Source organism: Cupressus sempervirens, chromosome 9 (genome assembly GCF_028749045.1).
Source record: "Cupressus sempervirens isolate cs-2001-9-10 chromosome 9, ASM2874904v1, whole genome shotgun sequence".
Taxonomy (NCBI): Eukaryota; Viridiplantae; Streptophyta; class Pinopsida; order Cupressales; family Cupressaceae; genus Cupressus; species Cupressus sempervirens.
Window position 1 is genome coordinate 516,312,644 of NC_143126.1, and position 22,152 is coordinate 516,334,795.

At 34.1% G+C, this 22,152-nt stretch overlaps 2 protein-coding genes across 9 annotated transcripts; one reads left to right on the forward strand and one right to left on the reverse strand.

Moving 5' to 3' along the window:
• Positions 1-242: 242 nt before the first annotated feature.
• On the reverse strand, positions 243-21,886 carry LOC149539623 (uncharacterized). Of its 8 annotated transcripts, XM_089800852.1 has the most exons (5): positions 21,455-21,744; positions 16,064-16,323; positions 3,561-3,620; positions 628-756; positions 243-536 (listed from the first exon to the last, which is right to left on the reverse strand). In XM_089800852.1, exons 4-5 carry the CDS (start codon positions 737-739, stop codon positions 325-327), a joined length of 324 nt encoding a protein of 107 aa, XP_089656978.1. In that variant the 5' UTR covers positions 740-756; positions 3,561-3,620; positions 16,064-16,323; positions 21,455-21,744; the 3' UTR covers positions 243-324. The 8 variants fall into 8 exon arrangements, 4 of the variants coding, with proteins under 4 accessions (XP_089656978.1, XP_089656979.1, XP_089656980.1 ...); XR_016356276.1 differs by lacking the exon at positions 628-756; XM_089800853.1 differs by lacking the exon at positions 16,064-16,323 and having other exon boundaries at positions 21,455-21,886.
• LOC149539624 (oligopeptide transporter 1-like) lies at positions 14,697-21,744 on the forward strand. The gene is made up of 6 exons (XM_089800856.1): positions 14,697-15,626; positions 16,091-16,188; positions 16,761-17,330; positions 17,512-17,770; positions 17,958-18,140; positions 18,483-21,744. Exons 1-6 carry the CDS (start codon positions 15,162-15,164, stop codon positions 19,110-19,112), a joined length of 2,205 nt encoding a protein of 734 aa, XP_089656982.1. The 5' UTR covers positions 14,697-15,161; the 3' UTR covers positions 19,113-21,744.
• Positions 21,887-22,152: the final 266 nt, after the last annotated feature.

Below are 22,152 nucleotides of genomic sequence, written 5' to 3' on the forward strand. Positions count from 1 at the left end.
TTCAAATTTCTTCCCCTCGAGGCACATGTCCTAATTAGTTGCATACAAATACCTAATTGAACTATAATTAGTTACAAATCACAATTTAAAGTGAACACAAGTTAAATGAAAGAGTAAAAGTAATATGTACTTAGTTGCAAGTCCTAATTTCATCCCCTTAAGACACACGTCCTAATTTCAACCAAATTTCAAATTGTTGAACCAAAGTTTAGATTTCAAATTTACTTCAGCCAAATTTCAAATTTCAAATAGTTTAACCATATTTCAAATTTCAAATAGTTCAACAAGTTGTTTCTAGCTTGTATCAAGTGGGTCAGCTCGTTGCTAGATAACATTTAATATTTTCCTATGATCATCAATATCGAGCCTCCACTTATGTTTTCTAGGTCCTTTGATTGGATGAAGAGTTAGACCAATGGCAATAACATGGTTACTATACTGATATACCTTAATGTTAGGTTCATAATCAGTGAAATAAATCTCATTCATAAGTACTTTATTTTGCTTCAAATATGTTCCTTGTACAACAACAAAACCTGCATACAAGTCAATCAAATAAGTCAATAAATTTGAATTCATAAAAAAAAAAGATGTACATACACGTACATGATTCAACTATATACTAACCTGTGGGAAACATAATTCCATCACTTATTTCAATCTTTGTTAGCTTCTCTCTTTGTGTGGTGCAACGCAATAAATAATAGCTAACACCTTCTACGTTTTCAGATTCTGCCATGACTACAAAAACATTGCCTACACAAAGTATATGTATATAAATTTCATGTGTCATGATGTGAGTGTGTGTGTGTGTGTGTGTGTGTGTGTGTGTGTGTGTGTGTGTGTGTAATAAATTAACAAAAATTATGAAATACATACCAAGTCTAATCAATCCTGAAATATGGTCATAATCAGTGGAAATCAATGGAATATCATCATAGTTTTTGTCCTTAAACTCATTTGTATTGATAACATCTAGTGGCACCAAAGTCCATTCACCCACATATCCACATTATTGGTTAATGCAACCATCATAGTTTTCATCAATGCAATCAAGACAAAAACATGAGTATTCTCTTGTGTACAATGACCACACATTACTATCTGTACTCATAACTGAATGCAATGATTGTGTCTTCTCTACCCTCTTGCATGCATGCATTGATCTTCTATCGACACTTGAATGTAAGGTCCATACATACATATAAAAAATGAGTTTTAAACATGTGTGTACATGTACCATAATTTAGTTATGACATAACATATTAAAAATATAAAATTGATTCAATTATAATATTTGAAAATTAATTTATACCTGATACCTCCCAAAACACTCGGAATGGTATGACTCGCTCCGCTTATGATGACGTGTTATCTATATTTGTTGGCACCGCAAAATGCATTTTGCACCACTCAACACCACTCAACCACATCATGAGCATTATTAATGTGATATCCTTTATAGTCCATTTGATACTTTCTTAAATAACGTTTGATGCAAGCTCCTACACCATCATGCTCACCCTTTCCATGTCCACTCTCGAAAAAACTCCAAATGTGTGGTATATTATGGTATCGATGATATCTATATAATGCATAAAATAGTCTAGCTGATTTAAATTGTGTTGCACGTCCATCTGACCATACAAAATGCTTTTCCATTTTTATGCCTTTGTTTTTCAAATAATCAAAAAATGTCTTAAAACAATGTTCCACAAAATGTGTGTCGTGTTCTTTGTCATCACTAATGTAAAAGTGATACTCCTTTTTAATGACTCATGCTTGATCTATACTTTTCACACCATCCAAATCAATTTGTACATGTTGATAAGACACTTGAACCATAATAGTAACCTGCTTTGTATAGTAGTATTCCGCTTGAAGTTGTTTTTGAGAAATAAATGAGTTATTCTCTACAAAGTCAACAACAGATAAAATTGTTCCGAGTGGGAAAGTTTCTCTTAGTATTTGAAACTGTTATGCTTGCCACTTAACAAAAAAAGCATGATGTATATATGGTTGAATCAATTTACGAAAATTTGACATAAATTCTCCAGTAGGTATGTCATCCTCTACATATTCTAACCTTGTTGATTATTTTCCAACTTTTGTTTCTGACATTATGTATTTATATCTCTTACATTTTACTATCCTCAAAATATCAGTATATTCATCTCTCAAAGGAAATTTGGTCGGGTTACCACATGTTTCACAAGTTCCTCTTATGCAATCTATTTCGCATATTGCACGATCATTTCATTTGTCACATAAGATTGATGTTATGAATTGGCTCGGTCATTTATGAAAAACATTTTGAGAACCACCACTTTCTTCTATCATCTTTCTGAAACCCTTGATAGTACAAATCAAATTCAACATGATATCGACAACATGTTTCAAAAGATCTATTTATCTTCACAAAATAGGGTTTTAATCTTTCAAAAATTGTTTGTCCAATCTTCACATCAGGATTTAAATTACAAAATGAGAGATACAATTTATGTTGTGTGACATCCAACCAATGTTTTGCATGTTGAAGATACTCCTTAGGCCCAATCCTCTGCTTCATGATATCTCTTCTATTTGGTGAAGGACGAGTATTATCAATCCAAAATTGAATGACTAAGTTCTTAATTGTTTCCTCAATCCTATCAGATCGAGGAACTCTACACATTAGCACCCAATTTCCTTCTAATGTACTATCATTCAAATTGTTTCTCCTTTTTAGATAATGTAATAACGTCTTTCAACTATACCCAATATGAGATGACAATGAAGAGATTTGTCTTTTTTGCCATAATTTCTTATTTAAAACAGATGTTAGTATCACTCTTCATGCAATGGATTTATTTGCAGATCTAGATTTTTTCCCAATGGAGTGTAACCCTTCCTTAACAGTTTCAACAATATCTTTTTGTAGTTTAGAAGTCTTCCTCTTTTTTACACTTGTATCTATACCCAATAGTTTCAATGGCTCTTTTAATTCATCTTTAAGAAGTGAAATTGATAATAGTTGAGTTTTCTCCACTATATCGAGATTCTCGAATTGTGCAATTATTTCTTTAGACTTTTTATTCAATTTCCTCTTTGTAGTATGACTGGCATATTCTCTCAATTTTTCCACATCCATTTCAATTAAATGATCTATGTTTCTATGATTATTTTTTTTCTTCAAACTTTGAGCTAGATTAACATTCTCATTTGTTGTTTGATCTTCGGCTGCAAGAAAAATTAAAATAAAGACTTAAAATACAACTTTTCTTTAGTGTCCACATATGTGTATATATAACATAATAAATGAACTATTAAATACAATTTTATCTAGCCTTTAGATGGTCCTTCTTCAATATCTGTTGCTTCATCTTCAATTTCCTCATGTCCAACATTTTCATCATCTACTACTACACGTGCACGATATAACAAATAAAATCAAGCAAGTTTGTACATGGGGATTTGTCTCCAAAATTAAAAATCAAAGATATAAAGTTTGCCTCTACACCTGGGTATAAATCTAGAATTTCCAGAGATTGTAAGTTTGCGAGAGATGTGTGCATACATACATGTTTGAACTTGGGATGAACCTTCTCCAATCTCAGTAGGTTGTCCTGTTTCACTGCGTCCTAAATAAATTCATAATTTAAAACACCATAATTAAAATGTACCCAAATTCTAAATATTCATAATTTAAAAACCATTTAATCTAATAAACCCTAATTGTAAATATTCATAATTTAAAAATCATAATCTAATAAACCCTAATTGTAAATATTCATAATTTAAAAACCATAATGTAATAAACCCAAAAATTGTAAATATTCATAATTTAAAAACCATAATCTAATAAACCCTAATAGGACTAAATATTCATAATTTAAAACACCATAATTAAAATGTACCCAAATTCTAAATATGTATTCATAATTTAAAAAAACCATAATGTAATAAACCCTAATTCTAAATATTCAGAATTTAAAAACCATAATCTAATAAACCCTAATTGTAAATTTTCATAATTTAAAAACCATAATCTAATAAACCCTAAAATTGTAAATATTCATAATTTAAAAACTATCATGTAATAAACCCTAAAATTGTAAATATTCATAATTTAAAAACCATAATCTAATAAACCTAATAGGACTAAATATTCATAATTTAATAATACCTATTGCTAAATATTCATAATTTAATAAACTTAATGCTAAATATTCATAATTCAATAAACCCTTAATATTAAGTTAATAGTAACCCTAAGTTTATATTTACCATATTCCTAATTGAATAAACCTTAATCCTAACTATATACATAAAAAAAGTCTATAATACAATTGCACACTATATGAACGAAATATGCATTGGAAAAAATATATTGCACATGTACATACCTTGCCTCCTATAATATCTTGATAAAGTTTTTCGACGATTTTCTTCTTCTTGTTCGTCAATTCTTCTTTGTGAATATTTACTCACCCTTTTACCTTTATTGCCCATGTCACAAATTAATTTTCCAAAACTTGAAAACTTGTTCTTAATCTATCTTTCTTATTCAGACTTAGTGTTGGCTCCTTCAATATGTCAAACTGGGGATCGTTGCTTGGGGGATCATCTATCTCATCCTCTTCTTCTTCATGTTTTCTTTGTCCTTTAACTTCCACTGATTGTATACTTTTATCATGATATTTATTCTTATATGTGTCTTTATCATCATCATCATCTCCATCTTTTCCATTGTTGGTTGACTTCTCTATTTCGATTGTCATTGGATGAGATAAGCTCTGTCTTTGAGTATTAGTGTTTTTGGACACTCTTTCCTTCTTTTGTCTAAGTGTTTGGGTCCTTAGGTTAACTCCCTCTTTCACTAGTGTCCTTCTATTCACTTGTATTGCCCTTGGTAATTTTTATGTTGGTGGTGTCGATGTCATAATTTTCTCCTCCTATCTGCTCGTAGCTTATAATACTTCTTATACCAATACTAATGATCGAGTAGTTAGATCAAGTGGTGGTTGACCTACACTACTTATCAATATAATTACTGATTGGCTAACTGTAGCCTTATCGGATGTGTTTTCTTCTTTGTGCTCAATACTAACAGTGACTTTAATTTCTGAGAAGGTGGAGGATGGTTGGACATCAGTTGAAGGAAAAAAAAGGCAAATCCTCCAATCCTATGTCTTTATGTTCTCAAAAGACTGGACCAAAATGTAAATCTTGATGGTTTGTGGCTTTTTGGGTTGTTTGCCCTCTTGTTAGGAACTTTGGTGTGTCCCTTTAGTTTGTTGGGTGGTTTTCCACAATTGTTTTAAGGTTCACATTTTTCTATCTTTCTTGTCCCTTTGTACAAGGTTTCAGGGCCTTTCAAACCCTGTTTTTATTTAATCAAAATAGTGACTTATATTTCTATTTGAACATTTCTTATATCTTTTCTTGATTATCTCCTTATGAATCTAATTATGATGAAGGGTGTGTTGGCTCCTGATTTGACAAGATTTAAACTACCTTTTATGATATCAAAAAACCTATGAATGAGTTAGAATGTAATCACTTGCAGCATCAAATTGAACCAGAAGAATAAGCATGAAATTTATTTTATTTTTATTGAAAAACGTCCAGACATGTTTCTGGGGAATTTCACCCCATCATCAGTGGACTTACAATAAAACGGTTTAAATAGAAGTGAGGGGACTTCTCAACTTCCAAGAAAACCAACAATCATGCTTGAAGATAATTAATTAATTAATTAATTAAAAAATATTAATTAATCAATCAATTAATTAAATTACAACACTATGAAGGAAAAAATACCCAAAAAATAGGCATGTGCGGGTACTTTTTGGCAAAAGCCATACAATAATTTAGGGTTTAGGGAAGCCCTCTTGTTCGTCACATAGTAACTCGGCATGAGGGGACCCAACTCTAAAACAAGAGGCACAAAAGTCCTTGACATAGTGAGGGTGATCGAAGCTGAATACCCACGGGCACGGAAACCAAAACCACATAGCAAAAATCGGAAACCACCAAGGCAACCGGAAACTACCAAGTGGACCAAAAAAGGTTGAAAGATGCCCGTGGGGGCTGGGAAGCCGAGCAGTTTCAGACCAACGCGTGAGGAGGGACCTGCACAAACGGCGCGGAAAGGGGGATCCCAAAGGGTATCCCGTGGAGGTGGCGTCGAAGGAGGCGGCATCCACAAAGGCCGAAGCTTGGCCGCACCAGGCAGCAACACGCGGGGGCAAGAAAGAGAGCCGACGGCGGGGTCTTCAGGGGCACGAAAGTGCCAAGGGCTAGCATGAGACCAGCAGCGACGGCGACGGAAGGAAGCCCGAAAAGGGCCTGCAACGCACGGCGCCACGGGGCGAGAACCGCCAAGAAAGCCCAAAGGGCTGGCAGCGGAAGCAACACCCAGGCCTCCATCAACACGGCAGGGTGTAGGATGGAGGAAGAAGACCAGGCTCGCCAAGAGAAGACGAGCAGCGACCACAGTAGTGACAATTGTCACAATAGTGGCACAAAAAACCCAGCAACAACAAGATCGCAGAAGGATGGAAAAAAAATGAGTAACATCTCGAACACCATCCTGAATCCGAAGCAAAAAGCCATCATCAAGAAACACCAGATCAAATTGGCACAAACACCGAATCAGAAAAGGCGCAAAGAATATCGATAGCCATGCCACAGAAACTGGCAAAATTTGATGGCAAACGTGAAGAGAAAACAGATAGGGTTTAAAAATTTAGAATGTAATCACTTGCAGCATCAAATTGAACCAGAAGAATAAGCATGAAATTTTTTTATTTTATTTTTTATTGAAAAACGTCCAGACATGTTTCTGGAGAATTTCACCCCATCATCAGTGGACTTACAATAAAAGGTACAATAAAACGGTTTAAATAGAGGTGAGGGGACTTCTCAACTTCCAAGAAAACCAACAATCATGCTTGAAGATAATTAATTAATTAATTAATTAAAAAATATTAATAAATCAATCAATTAATTAAATTACAACACTATGAAGGAAAAAATACCCAAAAAATAGGCATGTGCGGGTACTTTTTGGCAAAAGCCATACAATAATTTAGGGTTTAGGGTTTAGGGTTTAGGGTTTAGGGTAGGTTTTTATGATATCAAAAAACCAACTAACAAGACATTAGAGTCTTCTCCACTTTGAATTCTGCAATATTCAGGTGGGTTTACCTTAGAAATTTAGTCATATTTACTTCAACATTAATATTCACAACATGAATTCCAAAATAACAGATTGCTTAGCCTTCTTTCTTCTAATTCAATGGCAATGAAGAGATGATAACTAGTTATTTTACCAAACCCTAGACATCATGTATCAAGTATAAGCTGATAATTATTACTTAGATAACAAAATGTTAAAAGATTGATTGATTATAGGTTTTTTGCATTGTGCAAAACATTCCAATTAGATTAATTCATAAGGATGACCAATGCCTTATCCATTAGGTTATAACTCACAGAGATCACACAGTTACCTTTGGATCCTACCCTAACACTTTGTGTTCAAATTTATCTATATTCATTTCCAGATCTCATACTTATCATATCTTTTCTTAAAACCATAGTGTTCTTTCAATTTACATTAAGCATTTACATAATTCATTAGATTATCAACTAAAGCAAATTGAAATATAATTTAGAATGAATTACAACTTAAACTTTAATAAACTTTGCTATTAAATCTTAGAAAACAATACAGAAACAAGAAAAGAGACAAGATTTGGGATGAAATCAACTCTCTATATTTGTATTAATTTCTTTGAAATTGTATACAATTCAGTGATCATCTTTGTTAGACAATAACTCACATAGACCAGCAATTGTGAACTTTTTGTATTCAATTTTGGAATAGATTTATAGTATGCATGGACCAACTCAAAAGTTACATAGACTCATGCAATAAAAGAAATTTGAACCCTCCTCTAGCCTTGGAAACTCACTTATATAGTATGAGTTGCAACAAGCTTTAGGTCTAGAGGAAAAATAACAGTTGTCCTTAGAGCAAAAAGATTACAAAAAAGACAAAAATGTCACATTTGAACATTTCAAGAGAAGACAAAGAATTTATGACCTTTTATCTAACAATAGAATGATTTCCTTTATTGGTTACTTTTTGGTGGGGCCGATTCTGTTGTGGCAACTTCTTGTTCCTCAACCATATTTGATGATTAACCTTGTTCGTCAAGTTGTGGCCCAACTTGCCCTTCTTCTTTTGTATCTGGCTCTAACACTTAGGCGCCTATTGCTAGTTGTTGAATAGCTGCCATGTCATCAGTTTGGGTGACCATGTCAACTATTGCAATTTGTCAATCTTTTTCTATGTCATCTGTTTGAATAACTTCTTCAATCAATTGTATTTCTTTAGTGGTAATTGCTTTGTCCACACCTTTATCTTCAGCTACCATCAACAACAATATTTTTGCTGGAGAATAATCTACCACCCACTTGTTGAAAATTGTGTCATTTGGCTAGTGCAAATCCATCATTTCTTTCTATCTCCTTAGGATATATTTTCCTAATTTCTTTATCTCAACAAAATCTTCATTGAAAGAATCAAAGAATAACTGCACCTACACTAATTCTTGCGTAGTTCTGGAAAACCAAATATATTTATTTTTGTTTACCAACGCATTCATCCTAATACTTAGGAGCTCCTTCAATTCATGTCCCCACTCTTCTGTCTTTTATACAAACTAGACTTTTTAATGCATGGGGAAAGAGGTCTAAAAATTTATTGATATATTTAGAGAAAAAAAAAAAATTAATCTTCTCTGCACCAAGTCTCTCTTATGATCAAAACTCAAGAGATCACTAGCCTAATCAAAAGTCTTCTCTATCTAGTCATCAGAGTTATCAATAACAAAACAACACATGGCAATAACAACATCATCTCTGCTGATCCATTTATTCAAAATTGGTTTCAAGGTGGCTTTATTATTATTCAAATCTTTCCATATATCCACCAACCTTGACAATTCTAAGTGAATAAGAGGCCAATTGACTCTATCCACTAAATACAAAATTGTGTCTCTGATTTTCTCTTCATGTTGGATGCCCAACTCCACATGCAGTGACCAGATCTTTGCCTTTTCCTCATTAAGCTCATCAGTTGTGTAGAATTCTAGTTGCTGGGGTGTACTAGGAATTTCTACAATGGGACCAAAAGGTGGCAATGGCACAAGGGAAGCTGCAATTATTAGTTGGCTAGACTACCTACCCCTTTTCCTTTTTCCAAAATGCTTTTCCACATTAGCAATTGTATTCTTCAGCTGATAAATTTTTCAACCCTTTTCATCATAGGCCTCCAACACATTCTCAAACTTCTCATTTAATTCAAGGAGTTTATTTTTATCCTTGCCAGCTACCACTACCCCAAAATCAGTCATTTCCTTGTTCATTTGGGCTACCTTTTCAATGTCCACTTCTTCAACTCTAAGGACCATGAGACTCCCTATGTGCTCAAAATTTGAAATCTCTTGAGCCCTTGCCATATCCCTCTTTCGAATGGACCACATGACCAAAGCTTTATGGTCATCACTGTACTTCACCCCTTTATGGGCTTGCTTTACCTCTTCCTCTGTTTTAATTTTTTTTTCCTTCTCCTTCCTCACTGCATCAAAGATCATTGAATTAGCAATGTTCCATTCTGGCAATATCATGACTCTCAAACTCTTTAGTTATTGTCATCCCCTTGCAAGGGTTATTCAGCTAAATTCTTGCATTAGGCCAGCGTTAACCTCCTCCTCTATATCAGAGTCTTGTCTAGTAGGTTACTTTGCTTTTATTTGCTTACACTTGGCCTCAAATTTTTCAATATTATTCCTCCATAAAAACTGGATGAAGGCCTAGACTTAACAAAACTTTCATCATCCAAAAACTTCTTTGTTGCTTACTCTACAACAGGATCAATCTCCTTCCCTCTAAAGTCTTCTATAGTGAGGGCTAGGAGTGGCATTGGGTGCTCTTCAAGTGCTCCTTCCTCCACCTCTGCAGTAGTTATTACAATGTCTCCGTAACCTCCCATCTATTTTAATTGTTCTCTTAGGGACTCCTCATTATCAAAATGGAGGGGAGTACGTGAGGGGGAGTACTCCTCAGCCCTAGATGAAGAACCTTGTTCTATTTTTTTCTTTTTGGCAGTTGGTGCTAAGGGAGGGCTTTCTTAAAACCGCCTCTTGTATAAAGGAATAGGTTGTATGTTCACACTTTTGGCCACAACATAGCCTACCTTCCTCTTCAAGGTGTATTGCCCTAGGCTTATAATTGCTTTGCTTGCCAGCTTCTTCTCAATTTCTATGGCTTGGTCTGGGTAGGTTTGTATCAAAATTGTCTTTTTCTCATTTAGGGTTTGCACGAACCCAACAAAATTATTTGTAAGTTTATTAGTTTTATCTCCACAATATTTGATATGAGCAAGAGGATCATATTTTCTATCTAATGCATTAGTAAACTCTAGAAATCTACTATACACTATCCATTTTTCTTTTCTTACTTCATGTTCTTGTAATGAAAAATAATTTCTAATAATGTCTTCAGGAAAGTAAACAAAATTCTCATAAGATCTAGCTTTAGTCCTATCTTTAAACATATCATAAAAACCCTCAGGATCAATAAAAGCACAAAATTGTGGATGACAATGAAGTGAGGGAAAATTGTGCCTCTGGACCTACCCACTAGCTTCTTTTGTCCCAGTCCTCCTATCTGCTATAAAAAAATTGCAATCCCAACCTTCAAAGGCACTTGATAGGGAAGAACATGAGGCTTCCCCTTGAAATCATACACTCTGAAGATAGTAGAAACAAAGTATGGGATGATATCTCCCTAGTTGTGGCTCACTTTCAATCCCTTGGCATGACCCTTAGGCTTGATCAACTCCTATAAGGGCTAGGGTATTCTGGGGTTATTTCCTGTCAACAATATCCTCAGCTTGGAAGCAAAATATCAATCAAACCAAACAAAGCTAGCATCAGTAACCTCCCAGGTCATGTCAGCACTCCACAGCTGAACAAGTAGCTTCTCCCCATCCTTCTCCAATTCTAGCTTCATCTCCTTAGAGAAAATAGAAACCCCTTTGTACAAACACCTGTACATCAACAACGAATATTAGAAAAAAGGCTTCTCAACCTTGGCCTTACTAATGCCAAGTAGACCATTATGAATTTCTTCTGCAATATATGAAGCAAAATCAAATATGGAACTCATACCATATTGCAGTGTTTGGGCAATAATGAAAACTAGGGATCCCTAGATGTGATCTTGCTCATCCATCCCAAAAAACTCTGCAGAGGGAAAAGTAAAGTGCATGTGCCCTAGGGTTAAAGTATTTTCTTAATAGTGGCTCAAGGGTCTGAGTTATCACCAAAGGTAGATATCCTATCTTCACAAAATGTTCTTGCAGTGGCCCTCCCCTAAGGTACACCCTCTAGGAATCATACAGTGCCTGATGATCATCCATGTCAATCTTCTCATGTAATGTTTGGTTAGAATTTAACATAAAAACCTCCCTAATTGCTTCAAGTGTGACCCTAAAGAGATTTTCTCCTGCATGATTCTTCACTACTCTTAGCACTAGATCATACCTCTTAGCTATCATCGTCGACAAATCATCATCGAAGAAGACGCCAATGACAACGAACTTCCCAATATCAAACTGCCAAACATTGCTTAATGGAGTGTTGTTTTACCTTTCTGAAAATCATTTCCTAAACAACTCCAAACCAACAGTAGATGTTTCTGCATCCCTCAACCAATTTGTTTTATCGTAAAAACTCTCACTAACCAGCAATCTAGGGTTTTTGGGGACTAATTCTTTCCCTCTAGTTGTTTCATTAGTGGAAAAGGGCAATTGTTCTAGAAAGTCATCATGCACATTCCTATGTTGGTAGTCCACCTTTCTAGAGAAATCTCTTCATGGAGGCATTTTATCAATAAAATTCAATTCAGACAGCAATTTGTCAAATAATTAGAAGTTTTTTGTACTTACCCACAAATTTCTTCTTTCAGTTGAAAACTGTCTGCAAAAAATTCACTGTTTGAGAAAATCACACTTTGAGCTTTGGTTCTCTGCACTTCAATTCTCTTTCGCTTTGTGACTAGTTATGAATTGAATCGAAGATTTTATGCAATTTCCTTCACATGAATTCGCTTTGATACACCAATGCTCCAATAGTCAAATTAAGAATGTTACGTCAAATATTTGAAATTTGGTTGTTGCTCTGGGCATGATCAGACAGTCTTGTTTTAAACTAAATGACTACATTACCTTTTTGACAAATTGGACACGTGTCAAAACCTTGATTTCTTGCTTTGGCTAAACAATAAACACTTTGAAAATGTGAGAAAGTGACGATCGTTGATCATTTCAAATCCTACGATCATGAAAGATACTAGCTGTCATTGCATTCCTTTTAAGACTTGGGCCCACTGAGACACGTGTCATGTCGTCGTTTTCTTGCTTTAGTTAAAAACCATGTATCTTCATTTTGCGATAAAGCAACATCAGTCGATCCTCATCAAACGGACGATTATGATCTTTGTTTGTGACAATATGCATAGTGTGTCCCACATGAATCAGGGCTTCTCTGTGATTTCACATGTTTTACTTTTATGGATCTCACTTGTTCTGCTGAGATATTGTATGTAGTTCAGAGTCATGGACTGCACTTTTATCAAATGGTTTTTTTCTAATATCGCAGTCTCAATTGGAGTTTTGGATGAAGATCAATGATGGAAGCCTTTACTACAGTGTTTGGCTTGGCTCTTGGTGTTGTCTCTAACACCAAACAATGAATTGTATTCATATGAGTTTTGGGTTCTCTGAAATCACAATGTTCTAGATTTGGGATTCACAATGACAAGTTTCATTAGTGTTGATAAATACTCTCTCTAGATACAGTATTTTTTCTTTTGCATCCTTTTTGTATTAGGCAATGACTAGAGTTTTTCTTTTCTAATTCTTTTCTCTGGGAGCTATTTTTTAACTAGTTATTATTAATATAAATATAATTGTTTCACGAAAATATATATATACACACACACACACACACACACACACACACACACATATATATGTATATATATACATGTGTATATATACATATATGTGTGTTTATATACATGTGTGTCTGTATATATACATATATACATACATACGTATATATGTATGTATATATACATATATACATACATACGTATATATGTATGTATATATGCGTATGTGTGTGTGTGTGTGTGTGTGTGTGTGTGTGTGTGTGTGTGTGTGTGCGTATCATCCTTTTAGTATTGTAAATTTTCTTTTATATTGTAGTTCTACAATAAATTTAACAAGAAATGAAACATTTTTGACAAATTTTATATATATATATATATATGAACTACAATAGAAAAGAAAAATTACAATACTAAAAGGATGAGATTGTGTGATACTTGTCAATATAAGAACTAAAAATTAAAAATAACTATTTGTAATAATAATAATTAATAATAAATTATAATATTATAAAAAATTCGAATTACACCTCACAACATTAGATAGATACAAGAATCAAGATATCTATAATATATATTCGTATGAAAATGAATTAAAAATATATACTTACTAATTATTCTTATTAATTATTAATTATTAATTACTAATGTCATTTTACAATTGTTTAGATCGAATTTTATTTTATTTTTTTAAATCCTAAATTATCAACTCCATACGTAACATGATATCAATTATCCCTATAACGTGGGTTACCGCGTGTTGGAGTGCGCTGTGAATTGGATTATCAACTTAATGTGTAGCATGATATGAATCATGACTGTAATATCAAGTTACAGAGTGTTGGAATTCTCAAAATCCCTATTATTGTGCTAGTATTTCTCTTCGATATATGCATATTTGTTTTAGGTAAAATTTGACAAAGTGTATTAAGATATGTAAGATTTTATTTGTACTGAAATTTATAAATATTATTGTTATTTTTCTAAAAAGGATATCTGTATAACAAGATTTCGTATATATCGTGTTGTCAATGTATATTGGATATTGAAGTGATTTCAAAAATCAAAAGTAATTTTTTGAAATTTCTGAGACTTTGAAAAGTGTGAAATTAAGATGCTTATTTACGAAAATAAAATGCACCAATCCAAAAGTAAAAGAGCTACCAGCCTATCTGACATGTTTAGTATCGTTCAACCAGTTGTGTAATGAAATAGATAATGTTCATTTATGCCTTTGACTGATCCCAACTTCAAAGCCAACATGGCTAGAACTTATCTTTTTGCTTTGTGTTATCGTAGTATTTTAATGTTAAATTGCTGCTACACATTGTCACAGAAAACCTTTTTGCTAAGAAAGATCTTGCTGTAGCCAGAAGATTCAAAAGTTTTTTCTCTGACTTCACATTTCAGGTAGCCGATTGGGAATTATTTTTGAGGGACGATTACACAAAGCATTCTTTTTGGGATTATTTAATCTCTGATCCACTTCAATGGAAATCGAAGATGGTAGTCCTGATTTAGAAGTAACAAAAACAGGTCACTCTCTCTTTGAGAGTTGACTGTAAATTGTAGTACTTCGTCTTTTTGTAATTGAATTCAATAAAATTATACACCGTTGTAAAGGGCATTTGGTTTAATTGTAAGTTCAGGTAATGTCATGTCATAGGCACTTAATGGTACTGACAATACAAAAATAATAATGCCCTAAACATGCATTTTGGTATTGTTTCTTTAAAGATAAGGTATATATTGTGATATTGCTATCAAAATTCAATTGTGTAGTTTTTTTAGTCAAATTCATGGACTCGTGTTTCATGAGTACTGGTTCACAGGAACCCATTTCTCATGAGAATAGATGAAACACATAGTACTCATTGGATCTAGGGGATGCTCACAGAGGTTAAGCACAGGAACTTTCGGGAGGTCACCCATCCCAATTGTCCTCCAACATAAACACACTAAACTACAGAGTTTCCTCTATGATTAAACCCACTCTGCTTGCAACCCCATTTGCAAAACCTTCACCAAGATACATACTGCTGTCACCAGCATTGTTTCAATAAGAACATACTGGCACATAATGTAAGAAAAGTAAAACTAATAATGGGTACTGAGAACTTCTATTCTCTGTTTCAGGAGGAGGATTTTTGAAGATGGATGGATCAGAAGATGAAGTTGAGGACCAGTCTCCAATAGAACAAGTGGCTCTAACCGTGCCCACAACTGACGATCCAGATATACCAGTCCTAACATTTCGCATGTGGGTACTGGGGATTGCTTCCTGTGTGTTGTTAGCATTTCTGAATCAATTCTTCTTCTACAGAGACAATCCTATATCAATAACAGCAATCACTGCTCAGATTGCAGTTCTACCTTTGGGTCATTTGATGGCCGCCACCCTGCCTACAAAAACAATTCACCTCCCTGGAACGAAATGGCAATTCACCCTTAATCCAGGAAAGTTTAATTTGAAAGAGCATGTACTCATAACAATACTGGCCTCAGCAGGAAGTGGAGGGGTTTACGCCGTCCATATTGTGACTATCATGAAATCACAGTTTTTTTACAACATAAACATGCATCCTTTAGCAGGTTGGCTACTATCGGTGACTACGCAGGTAAGATTTCACCCGCTTTCCATTTGATTCAAGATATGTTCCCTACTTAAGACAAATCAAGTCTTCTTAGAGCTTATCGTATTCTTTGACTTTGTAAATTATGTAAATAGGTTAAATGTTAGGATTGCAGGGTATTCCGCAATCTGACCGCTTTTCCTTGATGTTTCTAAGGTTTTTTCATAAACCGTATTCACCTCAGTACTGCATTGTGGGAGTTTAAGTTACATATTGATGCTGAAATTTTAAGAAATTCTAGAGTTCCAGAAAGTCTTAAAAGTTGTAAAAGATTTGGATAGTTTGTTCAATAGAAGAAGGGCTGAAATTCATTAATCAGTTTGTGAGGCAGTCTGTCCAGTAGACTTTTAGTCTAGTAGATGTTAAAAATAAATATATTTTTCATCTTTCATGGTTGGAAGAAAGCCTTAAGCATCATGTACCTGATAAATATAAGATTGTTTATGCAGATGCTTGGCTTTGGATGGGCTGGGCTTTTCAGAAGATTCTTGGTAGAATCAGCTTACATGTGGTGGCCAGCAAACCTTGTCGAAGTCTCCATTTTCAGGCATGTCACATATATACATATATACTCTTGATGTGAATCAGTTTACATTACATTTGGCCAGCAAACCTCATACAAATCTTCATTTTCTTCTTTTTTTTCACTCTTCTATCTTGATGATGAATCATAGAATGTGATCTGAAATGTAGATACAAAAATTATCACCAAATCAAATGCAGAAGCAATTACACAATCCAATGCAAAAGCAATGACAGCCAACAATATAGATTGGAGAAATCTAATATCATTAATATACTAATTTTTCATTATACCAATTATCCTTTAAATTTGTGGCAATCTTACAACTGGTTACATGCAGCATTGTAATAGCAAGGCCTGAGCTTACCCTAATTTAAGTAATGCAGTTGGGTTAAACAACATATTTACATATTAAGTAGAATATTTACAGTTACGAAAGTAGAGTTTCTTTAATATAAAACTACAAATCTATAAATCATTATGTAATATTTTTTTGTATATTGTTTCCAAAATAGTACTTGTTGAAGGAATTCTCTCCCTTTTTAAGGTTATTTCTAGCTTCTGGGTTGCTTATCGATTATAATGTTTATGCTCAGGGCACTACATGAAAAGGAGAAGAGAGAAAAGGGTAGTTTGACACGATTGCAGTTTTTCCTGCTAGCTTTAACATGCAGTTTTGCATATTATATAATACCAAATTATTTGTTTGGTACAATGTCCACCATATCAATTGCTTGCTTCATTTGGAAAGACTCGGTGGTAGCTCACCAGATTGGATCAGGACTGAATGGGCTTGGAATTGGGTCCTTTGGCTTTGATTGGTCAGTAATTGGATCAACATATTTGGGAAGTCCTTTAGCTACTCCCTGGTTTGCCATAGTCAACACCATGGTGGGTTTCTTCATCATTGTATATGTCATCACTCCGATTGCCTACTGGGGAAATGTTTATAATGCCAAGAAATTTCCCATATACTCATCAGGGACATACGACAAAACAGGGAACAGATACAACATAACGAGGGTACTACAAGATTCTAAATTTGACAATTATGGTTATGAAAATTATAGCAAACTGCACCTGAGCACTTTCTTTGCCATTACCTATGGTATAGGCTTTGCTGGACTGGCAGCAACACTCTCCCATGTCCTACTTTTCCATGGGAAGTAAGTATTAGAATGTGTGAACATTACATAAAGGAGAAAGATTGAATATTAATTTGATTTATTTTTTTCACTTAGATCTAGTAATTATGGCATTTGTATGTGGACGTGTAGTGCGTTGGAAGTAATTTTGTCCTTCTAGGTGATTACTCATTTCAGATTCATAATCACAAATGTACTCCAGGACAATATGGAAACAAACAAAGGCTTCCATGACCAATGAAAATGTGGACGTTCACACGAGGTTAATGAAGAAAAACTACAATGCTGTTCCCCAATACTGGTTTGTGATTATATTGCTAATTGTCATAGGACTGGCAATTTTCACTTGCGAAGGATTTGGAGGCCAACTGCAACTCCCATGGTGGGGAGTTCTTCTTGCTTGTGCCCTTGCTATTTCATTTACCCTCCCTGTAGGAATCATTCAGGCCACTACAAATGCAGTAAGTTAGAATATATACTTGCTATTTGGTGTATCTACAACAAATAACAAACAATAATTTACTGATTGTTTACTTTTTGCTACAGTTTTGAAACCTAAAAGGCATCAAAAAAATCTTGTATGCAATGTTGTATGAAATATTTATACATTGGGTTTTAGGTCATTAATTATTCAAATTTTGTTTGCAGCAACCTGGGCTGAATATAATAACAGAGTACATAATCGGATACATATATCAAGGCAAACCACTTGCAAATGTTGCATTCAAGACATATGGATATATCAGCATGACTCAAGCTCTTACATTTCTTGCGGATTTCAAATTGGGGCATTACATGAAAATTCCACCACGGTCAATGTTCATTGTTCAGGTTTCTATCTATTTTAGAATTTCTATGAAAAATGTATAACTTAAACAGTCCACAAGTTGTTTTCTAGGAAGGATGTCTAAACCCCCACATGACATTATATCATATTGGTTGAAAAGAAACATTGACTCCTCCATATCGATCTCACATTAATAAGAATGTGTTTTCGACTAAGGATTAGCTAGTTCATTGTTCATGGTTTTTTAGAATAGTAATATAATATGCTGATTTACACATAACATGAATTCTGATCTTGTGGGTTGTTATAGGTAATTTTTCACACATAATTGATGTCTAGATTAATCACTTTTTTTTTAAATAACCTTTAGCTTATGCTTTTTGAAGGTCGTAGGGACTGTAGTTGCAGCCACTGTATACTTTGGAACAGCATGGTGGATGATAGAATCTGTTGATGACTTGTGTGATACAAGCAAAACAGGCAATCTTTGGACCTGCCCCGTCGACGGTGTTTTCTACAGTGCATCCATAATATGGGGGCTAATTGGACCAAAAAGAATGTTTGGGAGCTTGGGACTCTATCAAAATTGTAATTGGTTCTTCCTTGTGGGTGTACTTGCACCAGTGCCTGTTTGGTATCTTTCCAGAAAGTTCCCCAAGGTCAAATGGATTCAATTAATCAACATGCCAGTTCTAATTGGAGCCACCGCAATCATGCCACCAGCAAATGCTGCCAATTACATCTCATGGGGTACAGCAGGTTTCATTTTCAACTACATTATCTTCAGGAGATATAAACATTGGTGGAGTAGGAATAACTACATTTTGTCAGGGGCACTTGATGCAGGGGTTGCATTCTTGGGTGTTCTAGTTTATTTTGCCCTACAGCTAAATGGTACTCTAAATTTAGATTGGTGGGGGGGAGCCCCGGCAGATGATCATTGCTCTCTTGCAAATTGTCCAACTGCTCCTGGTGTGAAGGCTAATTACAATCCATCCTGTCCAGTTTATCAATAGTCAACCGTCCAGTTTCTTAATCTAAAATCTATATTGCTCTCTTGAAGTAAATGTATCCATTTATGCTTGTTTCTTCTCGACCCTCCGTGCCATACATTATACAGTTGTGACAATTGTCATCCACTTATCTAATAAAAAGACTACATTTTAAGATTCAGTGATAACATCTGTTTTTCTTCGACATTATCAGATTTCCACAATCCATTAGTAAATATCAATTTATTTCTAGATTCAATTGTGTGTGTTTTCCACAATCCATTAGTAAATATCAGCTTATTTCTAGATTCAATTGTGTGTGTTTTCTTTTGTTCAAGATTCTGACTTGATTTTAATTTGATTCATACTTCTTTTACAATTTTTTCCATAAGTGATTTGTGAATTGTTGAACCTGAAATAATAATATTTCAACTGTTTAATCCGAAAAATTAATATCAACTATTTAAGCTGAAAAAAATAATATTATTAGTTAAATGAAATAACATAAAACTTTCACATGATTTTTTAAAAAATTGTGTTTCAGGTCGGTCAGTTTAGATAGTGATGATATTTATAATTATTTTTGGTGATGATTAAAAAGGGATCAAAGATTTAGTTTCAAAAGTTGGAAGCTGCAGAAAGGTATTTTTATTAGACTACTCTTGGCCATTAAAAATTTTGCTCTGAGATCTACAATTGATGATTTTTTGATACATGAATAAAAACTTCATGTTATGACTCAAGTCTTAGATGAAAATCTTTCTCATGTTATGGCTAAACTCTAAGATGAATAAATAGTTCTGATATTATGGCTCAATCCATGTCTTTGGAACCTATCTCCATCTATGTATAAGTGAACCTAGTCTTTAAAAACTATTTCGATACTCTTAAATGTTCGAAATTTGTTGACCTCAATTTTTGGCACCTATGTCTACAGATAGATAGTGTGAACACCTCTGAGAGTTTACTAAACGAGGACCTTCTCTTTATGTTAAACCCTAATATATATAATAAAAAATATTGTAACATATATCAAAGACAACTGATCATATAATATGCCCCAATCTATGGCTAAATGTAAATGTTGATTTATTGAATTGAAGGATCTAAAAGTGAGCTTGGTGGGGACGCCTAGAAACTACTTTGTCAAATGCACAAGGAAGATGCTAAGCAATATAGGACAGTTCTAGCGGCTAACCTAATTTCCAGGGAGAGTTCAGCCGTTCCGTTGCAGGTATAAATAGTTTAGGCTTAAGTTCTGAGGGCTGAATTTCATATAAACTTCTTTGTTGAAATGTATATCAAATTATAATCTTGTTAATGTAATTTTTAAGTCTGACTAATTAATCTATGTTTTATAAATTGTGATTCATAACAACTCATCTCTCATTAAAATTATGACAATATGATGATGTCATAGACTTTCATGATTTCTAAATGGGTATAGCGAAGAAGCTCTACAGCTATTTTCAGGAGTTAGCATGGACAGATGTTAAACCTAATCCTTTCACCTTCACGATTATCCAAAGTGCTTGTGCCAACTTAGCACTGTTGGATCTGGGTAAGCAGCTCCACACCCATATCATTAAAAGTGGATGTGGGTCATCTTCAAGGACAGAAGTTCTCTACATCTTGTCAATATATGTCCAAATGTAGGAGTATAGATGACACAGCATAGCATTTGAAAGGATACCCTCAAAATATTTGACCTCGTGAAATGGAATGATCGCTGGATTTGCTTAAAAGGCGATTGGCAAGGAGGTACTCCAAGTCTTTCGATTGATGTTTTAAAATAATCAGAGTCAGGGTTAGCTGGATTCAAGTTAAAAACATAAGCCATACATTTACTGCAGAAGGCTCATTGCGCTGATTGTAAAAGGAAATCTATTCCATTTTTTAATCAGGTTATATGCCCAACAAAACTTTCGTATTGCGTAATTCTGAGGAAGAAGCCAAGGAATGAAGGCCTTTCTATCCGATTGTTAATTGCTAGTCAGTGTAATTGAATTTCCATCAATATATTAACGAAATCCGTTGACTTCATAATTATTGCCAGATTTTCCTTAGGGAAATGAACTAGGTTATTTAAAATTTACGTGTAAATATTTATTCACGGAAGCAAGACTCTATGAGTCTATGTTTTGTTGGATTTTTTTAATGTAATAAGGGATTATACTAAGGAACCCTTTCCCTAATATCAGAGATCCGGGCTTCCATAGATAACAGCTTCTAAAATTTATATCACCGCCTAACCAGAAAAACCATTACTATTGGAATAAGCATTTGTTACAAAACTAAAATGCCTCCACAACTTAGCAGTGTATAGAACCTCCAGAATCACTGCATAAGGCATACAGAGCACCTACCCGTTCCGTGAGCGTTAAAACCCTAGCATTCTGAAGCTGAAAGTCCACTCCATCGGCTCGAGAGAAAAACATATTGGAATGAGCCTCAGAGGAAGAGGCTGAATGCTGCTCCTCATCCTACTCCTTCACAGAAATCCATTTCAAGAGATGCAAACAGGAAAAGACTCATACCGTTTGAATTTCGCCGCCATTAAGCTGTGGCGACCGAGGTGGTTGGAGCAAGATCAGAATATATACTGTCAACTGTATATATGGCAAAGGCGTAAATTTATGTATTGGTCTGAAAATATATGAATATGTTTGTCTGCAGCAGAATTTTTCATTTCATACAATCTTGAATTTCAGCAAAGAATGCGAGGCTCTAGAAAGCAACTTGGGGTGGAAAGCAAATTGGGGAGGAGAGGAATCAATAATTGAAGGTCTAATGGTCAATCACCTTCTGAATATTTTATAGAATCTCTCTACATATTTTTATTATGTATTGTAATTAATTGATCTATTTGTAAATTTAAAAAAATCTAAATGTTGAAAAAAAATAGACCAATAATTGAACACATGAAACCCTATAAATGTTATAGAAAAATAAATAAATGACCGCATTGTGAAGTAGATAACTTTTTGTTTCAAACAAAATATCATAGCTAGCTAATATATATGTGTCACTTCAAAAATAATATGTCCATTTAATAAAATTATAT